This window comes from Elgaria multicarinata, chromosome 16, assembly GCF_023053635.1.
Source record: "Elgaria multicarinata webbii isolate HBS135686 ecotype San Diego chromosome 16, rElgMul1.1.pri, whole genome shotgun sequence".
Classification (NCBI taxonomy): domain Eukaryota; kingdom Metazoa; phylum Chordata; class Lepidosauria; order Squamata; family Anguidae; genus Elgaria; species Elgaria multicarinata.
This window is the reverse complement of record NC_086186.1, coordinates 19,227,330-19,244,489: the sequence shown is the minus strand read 5'-3', so window position 1 is coordinate 19,244,489 and position 17,160 is coordinate 19,227,330. Positions and strand designations below refer to the sequence as shown.

The 17,160-nt window shown below is 48.3% G+C and overlaps 1 protein-coding gene across 1 annotated transcript in view; it reads left to right on the top strand.

The window, feature by feature from the left end:
- The window catches only part of RHCG (Rh family C glycoprotein), a 34,440-nt gene extending 17,915 nt beyond the window's left edge, over nt 1-16,525 (top strand). Inside the window, exons 4-10 of the mRNA XM_063142655.1 lie at nt 2,886-3,033; nt 5,311-5,477; nt 7,974-8,111; nt 8,700-8,836; nt 11,008-11,132; nt 14,844-14,917; nt 16,454-16,525. Coding sequence (XP_062998725.1) covers nt 2,886-3,033; nt 5,311-5,477; nt 7,974-8,111; nt 8,700-8,836; nt 11,008-11,132; nt 14,844-14,917; nt 16,454-16,525 — 861 coding nt within the window. The remainder of the gene's footprint in view (nt 1-2,885; nt 3,034-5,310; nt 5,478-7,973; nt 8,112-8,699; nt 8,837-11,007; nt 11,133-14,843; nt 14,918-16,453) is intronic.
- Nucleotides 16,526-17,160: the final 635 nt, after the last annotated feature.

The window sequence follows — 17,160 nt, the reverse complement described above, 5'->3', positions numbered from 1 at the left end:
TTTTCCAGAGCAGAAGTGATGAACCCATCAGAAGATCAGGGGAACTGACCGTGCCTCCTTCCTCCAGCTATGCGGTGACAACATGGCTTTCAAGTTGCACTGTGACAGATGCGTGTAAAGCACAGGGATCCCCTAAAAGCTAAATTGGGACCCCAGGCCTTAAGTTCTGCACCCTGGTTTTAGACTGAGGAAGGGTGCAAGTCCTTCAAAAACCCACAGGCAAATCTGGCCTTTGTGGAATGCAGTTGCACAAGCAGGGCACGTTTTGATCGATGGCGCGGAAAAGCCCCGAGAGGAAGAGGTTACTCAGGCAAGGGAATCGGATAGGATGGTGACTTGAAGGCTTAAATAGAATTTATTTATTTATTTATTTATTTATTTATTACATTTTGATACCGCCCAATAGCCGAAGCTCTCTGGGCGGTTCACAAAAATTAAAACCACAGTAAAACACCCAACAGGTTAAAACACAATTACGAAATACAGTATAAAAAGCGCAACCAGGATAAAACCACACAGCAAAGTTGATATAAGATTAAAATACAGAGTTAAAACAGTAAAATTTAAATTTAAGTTAAAATTAAGTGTTAAAATACTGAGTGAATAAAAAGGTCTTCAGCTGGCGACGAAAGCAGTACAGTGTAGGCGCCAGGCGGACCTCTCTGGGGAGCTCGTTCCACAACCAGGGTGCCACAGCGGAGAAAGCCCTCCTCCTAGTAGCCACCTGCCTCACTTCCTTTGGCAGGGGCTCTCGAAGAAGGGCCCCTGTAGATGATCTTAAGGTCCGGGTAGGTACATATGGGAGGAGGCGTTCCTTCAGATAACCTGGCCCCAAACCGTTTAGGGCTTTAAATGTCAATACCAGCACTTTGAATTGGGCCCGGACCTGGACTGGCAGCCAATGAAGCTGGAAAAGGACTGGCGTGATGTGATGGGCATGTTTAAAATACGTTTTGCCAGCAATCGGCTTGTAAGGATAGCTGTTGGTTTCGGAGAAGCTCACCCATTTCACAAACACTTGGATGCAGGTGGGCAGACACCAGGCTCATGGGATCTGCTTTGTTTTTTACTCAGACTTTGAGATCTAGCAACTAATGCCTGGTGTAAAAGACAGTTATGCTTAGAATGTCAGAACCCTGAGTCCAGGAATAGGTTTCAAGTACCAGAAATGAATGCAGCTAACAGTCCTTCTGCAGAAAAATCCATTCTTGATCATCCTGTGTGTTCTTAATTTCAGCAGTATAATTCAAGGTGGTAGGTGTGGGGAGGTCATATTGTTGCAACTATTATTAAATAACAAGTACTCGGAAATCCCGGATCTCTCTTGCAAATCATCCTGTAGATGCAGATTTAGCATTCACCCACGCTTGCACTAACACATCTCAATTCAGGTCAATTTCATCTCTGTTTTCCAATCCTGTTGAAACAAATTGATCCTATGAAGTGGGAAGACTTGTTAATTCATTCCCAGAAAGGGTGGGAGATTTGGGAAAGAAAAAGAAGCACTTCTTCACGCAGCACATAATGAAACGGTAGATTTTGCTCTCCCAATTTCTTTTCGTTGTTTGTACCGGACAGTTATTCAAATAGATCAAGGGTGTTAAATCTCTTTCAACTTGAGGGCTGGATTCTAGGGGTGTGCATGGACCCCCCGCTCCGCTCCGCGGGCCGATCCGAAAATTTAAGGGACCAAGGGGGAGGGGGGCCTTACCTGCCTCCGTCCGCGGTCCGTCGGCTTCTTCAATTGAGCCCGCGGTTCAGCCAGGAAGTCTGGACCGCAAGTGCAGCCTAGACTTCCTGGTTGAACCGCGGGCTCAATTGAAGAAGCCGAGGGACCGCGGACGGAGGCAGGTAAGGGAGAGAAGGGGGGGTTACCAGGCCCTGCCGCTGTCGCCGCATGAGCGGCAGGGCCCGGTAAACCCCACTTACCTTTCCGGCGGAGCTCCGGATCGAGGCGAAGGATCCGCCTTCACCTCAATCCTCTTTGCCACGCTCCGCCGGCCCCCCAATCCTCTTCGCCTCCGCCTTAAGGGGAGGTGACGCAACCCGCTCCGTTTCTAATTCGCCGGTCCGATTAGAAGCGGAGCACATCCCTACTGGATTCCGTTTTAGAGAAGTTCATAAGGGCAGCCTTCCAGTGGTGGGCGTGGCCAAAGGCAAAAGTAGGCGAGGCCACAGGCCAAAGGGGTGGGAACAAAATATCAGCATATTCTAGCTTAATGCTCTTGCTTAACTTAATCGTTGGAGAGGCATTTCAACCTCTTAGAATGTGTGTGTGTGTGGTGTTGGTGGAACTCACACAAAAGTTAGGGAACCACCGAGAGGCTGTGATCCAGACCAGAAGGGAAGTTATGCCCCAAGTCCAACTTGGTTTCCGTTTTAATTGTGCTGCAGATAAGAACATAAGGATGTAAGAAGAGCCATGCTGGATCTATCTAGTCCACACAGTGGCCAACCAGCTGTCAATCAGGAACGCACAAGCAGGACACGGGTGTAACAGCAGCCTCCCGCCCATATTCCCCAGGAACTGCTATACATAGGCTTACTGCCTCTGTTCCTGGAGGTAGCACAAAGCCATCAGTAGCCACTGATATTCTTCTCCATGAATTTGTCTCACCCACTTTTAAAGCCACCCTAATTGGTGGCCATCACTATGTCTTGTGGTAACAAATTCCATAGTTGAACTATGCGCTGTGTCAAGAAGTCCTTCCTTTTATCTGCCTTGAATCTCTCACCAATCAGCTTCATAAGATGACCTGGCTGGGGAAATCTGTCTGACTGAGCATCTTGGAAAACACACACACACACACACACACACACACACACACACACACACACACACTCATGTGAACTTCTTCTGGGGCTGAACTTTTCTTTTCCTTCAGGTTAGAGACGCTGGTGGATCCATGACCATCCACACCTTTGGTGCCTACTTTGGGCTCACGGTGACAGCCATTTTGTACCGACCCAATCTGGAGCAGACCAAAGACAAGCAGGAATCGGTCTACCACTCGGACCTCTTCGCAATGATTGGTGAGCTTTGACTATTTTTTTTTGTTTCCTCGCCGCCCCCCGGCCCCCTCCCTCAAAAAGGTGACTTTAAAGGCTGAAGCTGCTCAGGAGAAGAAAGAAAGACCCCCCTTTCCCCACCTTTAACATGGCTGCTAGTCCAGAAGACGCAAGAAGAAGAAGAAGAAGAAGAAGAAGAAGAAGAAGAAGAAGAAGAAGAAGAAGGGAGGAGGAGGAGGAGGAGGAGGAGGAGGAGGAGGAGGAGGAGGAGGAGGAGGAGGAGGAGGAACAGGAGGAAATGTTCTGGAGATGAAAACACTGAGCTCCTTTGTTAGTTTTCAGGAGCCGGTGTTCTGTTATGGGTAGAGCTGCATGTTCTTATACAAATATGTACCACAAAAGCATAGAATCTGATGCTGGGCACAGGGTTTTCTTTTTTCTTTCTTTTCTTTTTGTCTTTAGAATTCTGAGGATCTCCCCCTTTTAAAACCACACAAAGTCCTAGTCCTTATGATCAAAATTAAAGGACAGCGTGCCTAGTCTACCAAGATGTTGACAAACTACACACCGAAACACACACACACATACACACAAACTACATCTGAACCCCATGAAGGCTTTGGACGGTTGCATATGGTTTTTGTTAGTCACCTGGAATTCCCATTTTGAAATTGGACAGGATTTAAGCTTTTAAAATAAACACAGTGGACCTGTTCAGATAACACACTAAGGCTTGGTTAGGCCCTTTTGTAGCAAATAGTTAGAGAGCGTGTTTAAACCGTAGTTATGTAGCCACCATGGTTAGGAATGGTTCAAATGACAAGCAAAGTCACGGTTCACATGACTCACTAAGCCATGATGTTTGGCTCAAAGTGCTTAACTACCATGGCTTAGTGTGTTGTCTGAATAGGGTCATAGATACATAAATTTGAATATCTCTGTTAAGAAAGTGAAGGGTATGATTTGGAGGAGACAATGGCTAAACAAGTAGCTTCAATAAGGCATCTCTCTGGCCCTGTTCAAACAACATTCTAAACCATGCTGCTTAACCACAAAATTCCGTTAACCATTTTGTGGTTAAGCAGCATGGTTTAGCGTGTTGTCTGAACAGGGCCTTTGTCTCTTTGTCTGTTCCTTATTGTGTTCCATTATCTTTCTTTGGCTGCTCCTTCCCCAGCATGGCCTCCCTGTGAGCTTCTCCTTAGGGTGCAACCCTAAGCCTGTTTAGACAGGAAAATGTCCTACAAGAGCAAGTGTTGGATAGTGGTTGGAGTGTTGGACTGGGACTTGGGAGATCCTGGGTTCTATTCCCCCCTTGGCCATGGAAACCCACTGGGTGACTTTAGGCCAGCCACAGACTCTCAGCCCAGCCTACCTACCTCACAGGGCTGTTGTGAGGATAAAATGGAGGAGGATTATATATGCCGCCTTGGGTTTCTTGGAGGAAAAAAGGCAGGATAGAAATGCAATAATAAATAAGGTCTGTTGTGAGGAGAATATGGAGAGAAGGAGGAGGACTGCATGAGCTGCCTTTAGTTACTTGCAAGAGGAAAAAAGATGGGATATAAATGTAATAATATATTTTTTAAAAAATCCAAGCATTCCCCAGTGAGCTTGGCTGGCTGGGAAATGCTGAGAACTGTAGGGCCTTAGGTAGACCAACCTGATAATCCAGGACGGAGGAGGGAAGATCTCGCGTTGCAATTAAAGTGAGGCGCAACGACCTCTGGAAGAGAGGCGTCACGCCCACCATTTTTTTAAAAAAGAGGACAGAGCGCACGAACGCTCGTGCGCTGAAGGTAAGGGTTTTTTTTAATTTAATTTAGTTTCCCTGCTTCCCCTCCCCTAATCCTGACGGGCAGAGCCAGGTCAAACTGTGGAAATGAACTCCAGGATCATCCCTGTGCGGTCACATGATGCACAGGGGATCCCGGGCCCCTGATCCCGGGATCCCCTGTGCATCATGTGGATGCACAGGGACAATCCCGGGGTTCACCTCATGATAAACTAAGGCCTAAGGATTTTGCTTTGTATAAACATGCACTGGATTGCTGCTCTTGCATCTAGAAGGGTGAGACCATCAGCTTTTGCTCTGATGCAGCAAGTTCAACTCTACTATTCTATGATTCTATGGCCCTTTCTACACCTAAGGATTATCCCAGGAAAATAGAGGGACCGTCCCTGCCTGCTCCCAGGATCCCCTGTGTGTCATTTGCATGCATAGGGAAGATCCCAGGATGATCCCTGGAAAAAAGGCAGGTGTAGAAACGGCCTATGATTCATCCTTACCTTCTCTTCCAGGCACGCTTTTTTTGTGGATGTATTGGCCCAGCTTTAACTCAGCCATTGCCAGTCATGGGGACGGCCAGCATCGAGCCGCCATCAACACCTACTGCTCCCTGGCTGCCTGTGTCCTCACCACGGTGGCCATCTCTAGCCTCTTGCAAAAGAAAGGCAAGCTGAATATGGTGAGCAAAGGCCGGGGCCCTTCACACTGCCTGCAACCTGCCCACGGGATACCTATGTATGACTCCCTCTTTGCTGCATGTATTTAAGTATTTTATTTACAGTGTTTTTACCCTGGTTGTCAGCCCCAAAATAAGGCTTTACCAACATTAATAATGAGTCAGGCTGAAAATCCAAAAGATACGACTCCAAAGGACAGGGATGGTGCCAGACTATTTTGCACTCTAGGCAAGGCGAGCTACTTGCACGCACACACACACACACACACACACACACACACACACCAAATTGCATGGAAGTCCGAACGCGTGCACTGAGTGGAGAGCTGAGACTGGCTCACTTTGATTTGGGACCGAGCTGAGTTTGATCCCAGCAGAAGCTGGTTTCAGGCAGCCGGCTCAGGTCGACTCAGCCTTCCATCCTCCCAAGGTCGGTAAAATGAGTACCCAGCTAGCTGGGGGAAAGGTAATAATGGCCGGGGAAGGCAATGGCAAACCACCCCGCTATAAGACCTGCCAAGAAAACGTCAGCGAAAGCTGGCGTCCCTCCAAGAGTCAGTAATGACTCAGTGCTTGCACGAGAGGTTCCTTTCCTTTCCTTTCTGGAATTCACCGGGACTTACTTCCGTGCGAACGCAACCCGCTATGCTGCCTGGCATCCCGACCCCCTCTGCACGTTTACTCGGGGGAATAAGGCTTCTGAGTAAGGAGGCATAAGCAGATTGGGCTGCCCTGGTGCCTCCCGGTGCAACGCTTTCTCAGATGCAAGTCTTGTTGATCCACCTGAGCAGAATCAGGAAGCAGGAGAGTTTGCCTTGCAAGGAGTCCACAAGTCCCTAGCTTTCCTGGGGGAAGGGAGAGGGAGTCCCGCTTGCCCGCCTGCCTGGACATTGCGGCCTGTTTGAGGAGAGAGGCAATGTGACCCAGTGCCCTTTCCTCGGGAGTAAGGCAGAGGCTGGCTTGAGCCAGGGTCGAGCTCGCCACGTGCTTTTTCTTCTTCTGGTGGCGGCCTCCCAGCTCTGGGAGGGCGGCTTCCGGGTGGCTAGAGCAGCTCTGGGAGGGCGGCTTCCGGGTGGCTAGAGCAGCTCTGGGAGGGCGGCTTCCGGGTGGCTAGAGCGGCTCTGGGAGGGCGGCTTCCGGGTGGCTAGAGCAGCTCTGGGAGGGCGGCTTCTGGGTGGCTAGAGCAGCTCTGGGAGCGTGGCTTCTGGGTGGCTAGAACGGCTCTGGTGGGGCGGCTTCCAGGTGGCTGGAGTGGCTCTGGGAGGGGGCTTCCGGGTGGCTAGAGCGGCTCTGGGAGGGCGGCTTCCGGGTTGCTAGAGCGGCTTCTGGTGGCTAGATTGGCTCTGGGAGGGCGGCTTCTGGGCGGAAGTCCAAACGTGGAGCCGCCCCACCCCACCCCAGCGTCCCCAGCTTCGCTTCGGCTGGGTGGGCGCAGGGCGCCATTTTGCCCGCCCAGGCCCAGCTGAATCCTCAGGCCGGCCCACAGCCAACAACATGTGTGAGTGCTACGCTGCACGGCGCCCCTCTTAGCTTGGCGCTCTAGGCGGCCGCCTGAGTGGCCTCTATGGTAGCACCGGCCCTGCCAAAGGAAAAAGGAATGGGGGAGGAGGATGAAAAAGAGAAAGCAAAATTCAGCCACTTCTCCATTACAAAGTTCTCAGAGGTCTTCTTTCTGGCAGGGAAGTGCAAAACAAGCTCCCTGTGACTGTTCTTTCTCTGGGCAACCTATGGGCACTAGGTTGGTCTCCCCCTTACCGTGGCGTCTTCCTGGGGGTTCAAGGTGGGTGCAGTCTCCCAGTGGCTCTGGGTTTCCTGGCTGATGGATGAAGCCAGAGTCCACAGTTCCAGGGAATAGTCATTTGGAGCTGCTTGCTCCTTCTAGCATAGGGGTGGTGGTGGTGGTGAAACGAGCTCTCTGCAGATGCTCCCTCCCTGGCGGATGTATGGGGCCAGGTTGGTCTCCCCCTTGCCTTCATTTTCTTCCAGGGAAGCAGGGGGTTCATGGTAGAGATCCATTGGATCATAGCCGTCATAGGTAAAACACAGGTAGTGATCCTGTCCGGGTAGGATTTTGGGTACCGCATTTCAAAATAAGTGAAGTAATATTCATGACCATCTAAAGAGCCAGAGCAGGGTGGGAGGCAGTAAGACCAGGGAGACCAGGGTTTTAAGAGCACCTCACTGTGCCACAGGCAGGCACAGCTAGGTGTCAGTGGGGGTTAATGGCTCTGATTCCAGTGGGGCTGGAGATCCATTCTGGGTTTCAGGCAGGAGTAGCCAGAACTCTAAAAAAGCTGTCCAAGGTGCTGAACATTAACCCCCAATGGGTTCAGTACCTTGGATAACTCCTTGAGAGTTGTGGCTGGTTCTGACTGAACCCCTGAATGGATTCACAGCCTCACCAGAAATTGGAGCCATCAGCCTCTTCTGATAGGTGAAGATGGGCCGTAAGGTCCTTCAGCAAAGATCTGCATTGAATGGACTCCTATGCTTGAACAGGTCCACATCCAGAATGCTACCCTGGCTGGGGGTGTGGCAGTGGGGGCGTCTGCAGACATGATGTTAACCCCGTACGCCTCCCTCATCGTTGGCTTTATCTGTGGCATCGTCTCAACCTTCGGATTTGTCTACATCACGGTAAGGACGTCTCTGAATGCTTTGGAGGAGGCTTTCCTCTACCTGGTGCTTTCCAGGTGTTATGGACTACAAGTCCTACCATCCTTGCTCTCGTTGCTGCTAGTTATTGTTTGGAGAGGCCAGGAGAACGGGAAAGGGGAGCAGGGCCATTAATGCACTGGCCCGCTGCATTCATGGCGGCTGCCATTAACATAGCGACGGGAAACGCACGCTTTCTGGAGCCTCTGAAAAGTGTGCAATTCCCCCAGCCACGTTAATGGAAAGCACACTTCCATGCCCCACCCTTCCTGCTCCAATCAGGTCCTTAAAGGCCCTCTTAACGAAAGGTCTGCCTGGCTTCCGGGATCATGCCCTTTCCCCCTTCTGCATTAATGGCTTTGTAGCCAACAAACATGCTTTGTAGCCAATGAATACTGGCTAACTGTTGGGTGGAAGGCAGATGGAAACTGGGGGGGGGAGGCATAATGGCATGGAAGTGGGCACGGCTGGCATCCTGAGCAGGAGCACTTCATGCTGCAACATTTCATTGCAGCTTCCAAATGATCAATACTGAATTGCCACGTTTTGTCCTTCTGTTGTTTCTGCCAGCCTTTCTTAGAGTCCAAGCTCCACATTCAAGACACCTGTGGCATCCACAACCTACATGGGATGCCGGGGATCATTGGGGGCATTGTGGGAGCTGTCACCGCTGCTGCCGCCACCGAGGGAGTCTACGGCACGGAAGGGTGAGGAGGAGAAGAGGGGGATCTCTGGAAGGGGTTGTGTTTGTTTGTTTTGAAGATAGAGGGGATGGAACTGTGGACAGTCTAGTTTATAGAATAACTTGGGTGTGTGGCTGAGAGTGTGTCACAACTTTTTAAAAAACCTCATCCCTGCTGCTAAGCAATAGGCTTGGGGGAGTGTTATGTGGATGCATTTAAGTACTAGTGTTGCATAAATTATGCCTAATCTGAGTGTATCCAAGTCCAATATCGAAACACTTGCGAAAGATCACAGGCAAGACGTTGGGCTCCAAATGTCTATTCTTGAGAATAAGGTGACCTCTTGGCGCTCACACTGCTAAATCAGAGTCACATGGCGCTGAGGCAAGACAATAGCTTATATACTTCCGTGCAGTGGTCAGAAGGAGAATTGCAGCTGAGATTACTCAGCCACCATTGCCATGTGCCTTACTTCCTTGTTCCCAGGTGTGCTTTCTGCCTGTAGCCCCTCCCCTATTGGTGATGTGGCTAGGGGGACAGTCCTAAGAACTTGGCTGAGTTTAACTGGTCAGTTTCATTTGAAACTGACCTATGGCCTCTGGAGCTAACAAGGCTAAGGGGCTTGATGTGTGTGCCTACATGCTGCTTGCATGGGGATAAATGGAGTTCTTACTGGGGGCATCTGGCCACTCCCCCTTCCCTGCCTTGTGTGCCCCTTTACCTTTTCTAGGTGTCCCCATGCATGTTCCTGGAAGGGAAGCGGGGCTTGCAAAGGGGAAAATGTCAAGGGGAATGGACATAGCTCTCAGCAGAGTGTCCCGGGGCAGGTGTGTGAGAGGGTGGCCACGTGCACACACATGTGTACACACATGTCCGAATGTGTGTCTGCGTGTCAGGATGTGTGTTTGCATGTCAGGATGTGTGTTTGCATGTCAAGGGGAAATGGACATTCTAGATTTTACATCACTAGTATCATCATAATCAGGGATACAAAACCCTGATACCCTCCAGAAACGTTGGACTACTGTTCTCATAAACCCCTAGGCATTGGCTGTACTGGCTGGGCTGATGGGATCTGTAGTTCAAAACATCTGGAGGGCACCAGGTTGATCACTCCTGGTGTAGTGGTACATTTGGCCATGCAAGCACCCATCAGGACAAAGGAGAGTCCAAAAAAAAATAATTTTAAAAAATTGCAGGGAGCTGTGTTTCTCCATCTTTCTTTCCCTCTCATTCTGTGTATTATATGTGTCTTCGGTAAAGGTAATGGAGGTTAATCACCCATTCATAACCAAGCTACCACAAAAGACTTTGCCTTACACATAATATTTTAAATTATTATTTCAAAACATAACAAACACAAAACACACAAAGTAAGGAAGATAAAAAAACGTTAAAACAAACATAAAAAACCCATACAAAATTAAGATGGGCTTCCAATTTTCTCCACAGCAAAAATATAACATTTTCTCTTGCTCTATAATTACAAGAGTCAAAATTCTCCTCTTTCTTTTACCTTAAAGTTTTCTTCTTATTCATTGAATCCACAGAAGACTTTGCATTACCACAGGGTAACTCACAAAACTATATTGGGCTTTTCTACAAGAGGTATTTGTCGTGACACCAACCCCCACCCTACCCCAGTTTCACTTCTGTGCCTAATCAGTACTTTCAACAAATTTTCTTTTAGAGCAGGGAAAACGTGACATTCAATGATGAAATTGAAAGTGTGCTTTCCTCTCGTGCATTTGCACTATTCCATTGCACAACAGTGCCACCTAGTGGTTATGTGGTAGAACACCAGGAAAGAGAAATGCTTTTCATATGGGGCTAGGATCTCGATTCGGCAGCTTAAAAGTAGATACAGCGGCTTAACAGCCTTGTGTAGAAAAGCTCCTTATTGCTGGAAAATCCATTCCGCTGTGAATGGATTGCAGCTAAGCTCAGAGGGAACAGGGAATCGTGAGAGAGATGGCGGATGATATCACCCTTGCTAATCAAGAAGTCCTCTCAGTTTGACCCAGTGAACCTTGGCTCCATATGCTATCTAGTTAACTTACCATCTGAGAGAAACATAGGCAGACTCAACAAAATGGCAGAGATGATTCCAAAAGCACTTTGGACTGTAATTTCTATTGACATAGAAGAAAGCCGCCTTTCCTCCTCTTTCTCTTTTGCTTCCCTTCCCGTCTCAGGCTCGTCCGTGCTTTTGACTTCACGGGAGACTACAGGACCAGGACGCCCAGTGTCCAAGGCGGTTTCCAGGCAGCTGGCATTGCTGTTTCGCTGGGCATGGGGTTGGCAGGAGGGGCCATTGTAGGTGAGTGGAGGAGGGCCTTTTCTTTGTAGCCGCTTTTCATGGAAGAAGTCCCCCCCCCCTCCCCTGCTCGGTCCTTGCAATCTCCCGTTAAAAGGATCAGATTGAGGGTGAAGAGAAAGACCTTTTTCTCCTGAGACCCTGGACAGCCACTGCCGGCCAGGGAAGACAAAACTGGGCTACACAGATTAATCAGGCGGGATGCTGCTTCCTGTGAGCATGTGACTGATGTGGTGGAGGAAATGTCAAATCAAGTTCCAGCAGGGCTGGCCCTATCATTAAGCAGAGTGAGGCAACTGCTTCAGGTGACACATGCTGTGAGGGAGGGCACCCCCTCTCCAATCCAGCCTTTCCCCTCTCTCAGAGCGCAGGGCCGCTCTTCACCCCTAAACTAGCCTGCTGTGCTCAGGTGCAATGGAGGACGTTGTCCTGTTACCAGTGTTGAAGTAAGATTCACCCTTCAATTCAGTCTGGTTGTTGTTGTTATTAGTTACATTTATATACTGCCCCATAGGTGAAGCTCTCTGGGCGGTTTACGAAAGTAAACTTTGGGTAGGTTAATGTTAACTTTGGGTAGGTTAATGTTGGACTGTCTTACCCATGGACAACCCAAAGTGTCTTAGTTGGAAGATCAAACCGCAACCTACAACTGGGCTGATTGGAGGCTGCATGTTTAAAAGACAGCAGCAGGCACTCCAACAAATCATGGGTTAATCAACCCATGATTTGTGGTTGTTACATGCAAAATGGGGCCATGTCTCTATCCCTTAGTGAACAGTGGTTAATTAACCCTTGATCTGCTGTTGTTACGTGTGAGCCAGGTCATAGTGAACCAGTCTACTGGCAATTCAGGCTGTGTATCTCTTTAGTCTTTTCCTCTCTCTAAGATTCCCCAAGCAGGGAAGGCTCTTTTGTTCTTGTGCCTTGTGTGACTGACCATTTTGTGTCTCCATTTTCTGTCCCATTGGCTGCCAGTTTCAGTTTCTCCCACTTTTGATTTTTTTTTAAAAAAACCCTCATGTTCTTTTTCTCCCAAATATGAAGAACTTTGAGAATTTTAGTAAATTCTTACCAGAATCAAACTGAAACCAATCTCTCACTCATCTGCAGCAGCCACATTCGGTGGGTACAGCTATTCCCAATATGGAGAGGACTAGGACATACCTGTCTGCCATAAAGCTGTTAAAGATGAGGAGCCTGTCAGGAAAAAGACATGGCAACCTAATTCAGCACTAACATCATTGCATGCACTGGGATTTGAACCCAGACCTTTAAGATCTAAGCAAAGCCCTGGTCCTGAATAAATGAAACTGTCCCTTTTGGTTTCTCCGGCATTCAATTTTTAAAAATCTCAAGTTCTTTCCCTCCCAAATATGAGGAACCTTGCAAATTCTCATAAATTCATACAAAAAGAAAACAAAACAAATTGAAATTAAATACTCACCGGTCCCTAGTCAAGCTGGAGCGTGTTCAGAGGAGGGCAACTAGGATGATTAGGGGTCTGGAAACAAAGCCCTATTAAGAGAGACTTAAAGAAATGGGCTTGTTTAGCCTGGAGAAGAGAAGATTGTGGGGAGACATGATAGCACTCTTCAAATACTTGAAAGGTTGTCACACAGAGGAGGGCCAGGATCTCTTCTCGATCATCCCAGAGTGCAGGACATGGAATAATGGACTCAAGTTACAGGAAGCCAGATTCCGTCTGGACATCAGGAAAAACTTCCTGACTGTTAGAGCAGTACGACAATGGAACCAGTTACCTAGGGAGGTGGTGGGCTCTCACACACTAGAGGTCTTCAAGAGGCAGCTGGACAACCATCCGTCAGGGATGCTTTAAGGTGGATTCCTGCATTGAGCAGGGGATTGGACTTGATGGCCTTATATGCCCCCTCCAACTCTACTATTCTATGGTTCTATATGGCTGTTATCACTTGTGATGTTTCACTGCTGACATCTTGTGGCAATTTGGCGTATGGTAAGAAAGTCCAGGGTGATGTTTTCCCTCTTCATTTTGTAACAGCTGTCTGCTGCTCAGCCAACAGAACAAAGCGCTTGTGGGTTTTCTCCTCTTGGATGAGAAAAACTGAGGGATAAAAGTGAATCTCCCCATGGATTCCAGGAGATGTTGATTCTCCATTATCCAACTGGGCTATTGAAGAACCAGCTTGCCCTGAGATGGGAGGCTAGTGGGGAAGGAAGAAAAGACAGAATAACTTGTCAGATTACCTGATTAAAGTCAGGAAAGAGCCAGCTGGAGCACATATATACATATGATTAGGCTGTGAGAAGCAGGAAGGCAGCGACTACAAAGCTGATGGGGTTATTTAGTAATGATGCTCCTGTTAGAAAGGCAATTAGCAGAGAAAAACAAAAAAGGCAAAGCCGAATGAGCATTTACCAGTCCCACATGCACACAGCCTACCTTAGCACAATAAAGAGACCACACCCTTCTTTAGTGACATAGATTTTCTCACAAATGTTCTTGCATAAAAATGCAAGGTACAGCACAAAGTTTCAAGAAACAGTTTATTCATTCCGTTTTGTGTTCAGCAGCAGGTGTGAGAGAACAAATACATGGTGGACGGTCAGAGAGGTGGACGGTCAGTGGGGCAGAAAGGAAGGGAAGGAGCAAACGGAAGAAATCACAGGAGACCATATTGCATGCTATAGAGATCATAAGGCTAGCTGTGGTCTAAATTCCCATGCATCAACCAACTGCAACGTTGCCCCCTTCCAGTAACTTGCAGGCAAGGTTGCAACGTTCCCAACAAAAGCAAGCCTTTGAAACCAAGTAATGTATGCAATATTAGGTCCCCAGCTCGGATTATCAACTAAACCAGGGGTGTGGAGACTTCCTTCTGTTGTGGGCTCTGTCACCTTGGGGGCCGTGAGCACATGGTGGGTGGGGCCATAACCAAAAGTGGGTGGAGCCAGATTCAAAAGTGGGCGGAGCCAGCCCTTTTATCTCTTTCTGCCATGGCTTGGTTTCTTTCTCTAACAAACACCTTCTCTTCCTCATTCCTCTACCTTCCCTGCCAAGGGAGAGATCAACTGCTCTCTCCAGAGATCTCAATTTAGGGTGACCATATGGAAAGGAGGGCAGGGCTCCTGTAACTTTAAGCATTGTGTTGAAAAAGGAATTCCAGCAGGTGTCATTTGTATGCATGCAGCCCCTGGTAAAATTCCAAATACAAAAGAGGGCAAGGCTCCTGCAGCTTTAACTGTTGTGATGAAGAGGGGATTTCACCCGGGGCTGCATGCATACAAATGACACCTGCTGGAATTCCCTTTTCAATACAACAGTTAAAGATACAGGAGCCCCGTCCTCCTTTCCGTATGGTCACCCTATCTGAACGGATCACTTGTGCTGGGATTTTGCAATCATGGCTAGGGCTGCATGAAATTAGCCCAAGACCTGGTCACAGGTCCACACCCAGCCCTGACCTAAACCATAATTTGTGATCAAGAGGGCATTCTGGCAAGCCTCAAACTCACATGCTGCTCCCCCTCCCTGCATCCACCTTCATCAGTGAGAAGAAGAATGAAAACTTTCACTTCCAACCAACCAGAGTTCTGTGTTACATGTGAACCCAGCAAACTACAGTTTGTTCTAACCAAAGTTAGCTTAAGTAAATCTTGATTGCAAGGAGAGGAGCATGAAAACACCGCGGGAGTGGTCTGAATAAACTTAGCACTTTATTTTCTTCCCTTAAGGTGGGATTTTGAAAATGCCCTTCTTTGGTGACCCCACAGATGAAAACTGCTTTGAGGATAATGTTTACTGGGAGGTAAGTGCTGTAAACCTTTAGGTAAGGATGCTTGGGAATTCTGTCTTTGTGGGTTCTGGTACAACTCAGAAAAGGGCAACTAAAATGATCAAGGGGCTGGAGCATCTCCCCTATGAGGGAAAGATGCAATAGCTGGGACTGGGGAAAAAAAAGGAGGGTAAGGGGAGACACAATTGTGAATGATGTGGAGAAAGTGGAGAAAGAGGGGGAATCCGCACGTCGTTCTCAGGGCGCTTCCATTCGCTCCCAGTGCACCACGAAAACGATCGTGTAACTCGCCTGTAAAAGAGCCGAGGAAGAAGCGTCATTCCCGCTGCTGCCGGCGCCACCCAACTCCCTCCTCGCCAGCCGGCTCGGAGAACTCGGCAGAAGAAGGCGGGGTGGAGAGCGGAAGAAGCTCCCCACCCCGCCTTCTTCCCCCGAGCTCTCCGTCCCAGCCGGCGAGGAGGGAGTTGGGTGGCGCCGGCGCCGGTGGGAAGGACGTACGGATTCCCATTTTCTCCCTCCCATCCAAACGACGTACAGATTCCCATTTTCTCCCTCCCATGACAGATGAAAGGAAGGACTATTCACACAGTGCATAATTAAACGATGGAATTCGCTACCGCAAGATATAGTGATGGCCACCAATTTGGATGGCTTTAAAAGGGGGTGGGATAAATTCCTGGAGGAGAAGGCTATCAATGGCTACTAGCCCTGATGGTTGTGTGCTATCTCCAGTGTCAGAGGCAGTTGCTGGGGAACATGGGCAGTAAGGTGCAGTTGTACTCACGTCCTGCTTGTGGGTTTCCTGGTTGGCCTCTGTGTCAACAGGCTGCTGGACTAGATGGACCCTTGGTCTAATTCTGCATGGCTCCTCTTGGGTTCTAAACTGACCGGTGCACTAATGTTGCAGATCAGGATTTAGTTATCCAGTGGCTTTCACACTTAGTGAATATTCTGATGCATAATTTTTTTGGCTCAAAAATCCTCCCCCTTTAGGGCAAAACAAGCTCCCTGCAGCTGTTCCTTCTTTGACTGATGTATAATGGCCAGGCTCTTATTTGCTTATGCAGCCTGTTATAATAATAAAAGCAACACTTACCCTTAGCTCAGGTCGGGGCGTATTGTATGTTAATGCCTATCCACTGCTATACTTTGAAGCCCGGAAGATTGAAATCTGCTCCGACACAAAATTTGGCCTTCAGGAAGTTTTCCACCCGACAGAGCTCCCTAAATATGAATGGTGTGTTAAAATCAGAATTATCATCCACACAGAGAGACCTTCTCCATCGCTTGCCTTGCACCATCTCTGGTGTGGATGGTAATATGGCCACTCTGCCACTAAGTGGTGGTGTTGCCCACCCTATTAAGACCTCGTTGCATGTTATTATAAGGCCTTTGCATAGGCGAGCTCATTTTTCTGCTTGTGTTGCGTCTTCCGTGGCCTCTCCTGCTTCCAGGGGCACGTAGAGGATGAGGATGATAGATAGATAAATAAATGAATAAATATGGGAGATGTTGTGACCCGATAGATGTTTTGCCGTCTCTGCACAGGTGCCAGGTGATGAGGAGAGCAGCTTATACTGTATGCATGACTCAAACGCTAAGCCTGTGACAGAATCCTAATCCATGTGAGCAAACACACAAAGGGTAAGATAGACTTGTGCGTGGTTCCAGGACAGCTCTGCTTCATTTAATATTCTTTTTCTGCCCATGTTGGTTTCTTTTTTTAACCTCTCATCTCCCAAAGAACAGGGGTGGGGGGACCATGCAACAGCCCAATAAACCCCCAAGGATAAACCAACCATTAATTGTAGATCATTCTGCGGATCCATCCATTGTAGATCAACCAATACACATACACACATGAAAGCTAATGTGGTGTAGCAGTTAGAGTGTTGGACTGGGACTGGGGAGACCAGGGGCTTGTCTATACGACTTGTTTATCCCAACCTAAATGTGCATATTCACATTTCAGGACACATGACACAGCCGTCCATTTGCCATAGCACCAGGTTTTTAATGCAATAATGCGCATATTCGCATTTGTGATTTACCGTGACTTTTGGATCACATCCGAGTTTGCACCGCATTATAGTTATGTGTCTCTGGGGGAGTTAAATTGCATTTTGGCATGTGGGTGGAGCTTTGAGAGTAGGAAAAAGTGATTGGCTGATTCCCCACCTTCCCACCTATCGCGTCCTCTGGCTGCCTCTTTCCTTCCCGTCATTTTCATGTTGAATTAAGATGGCGCTTTTAAA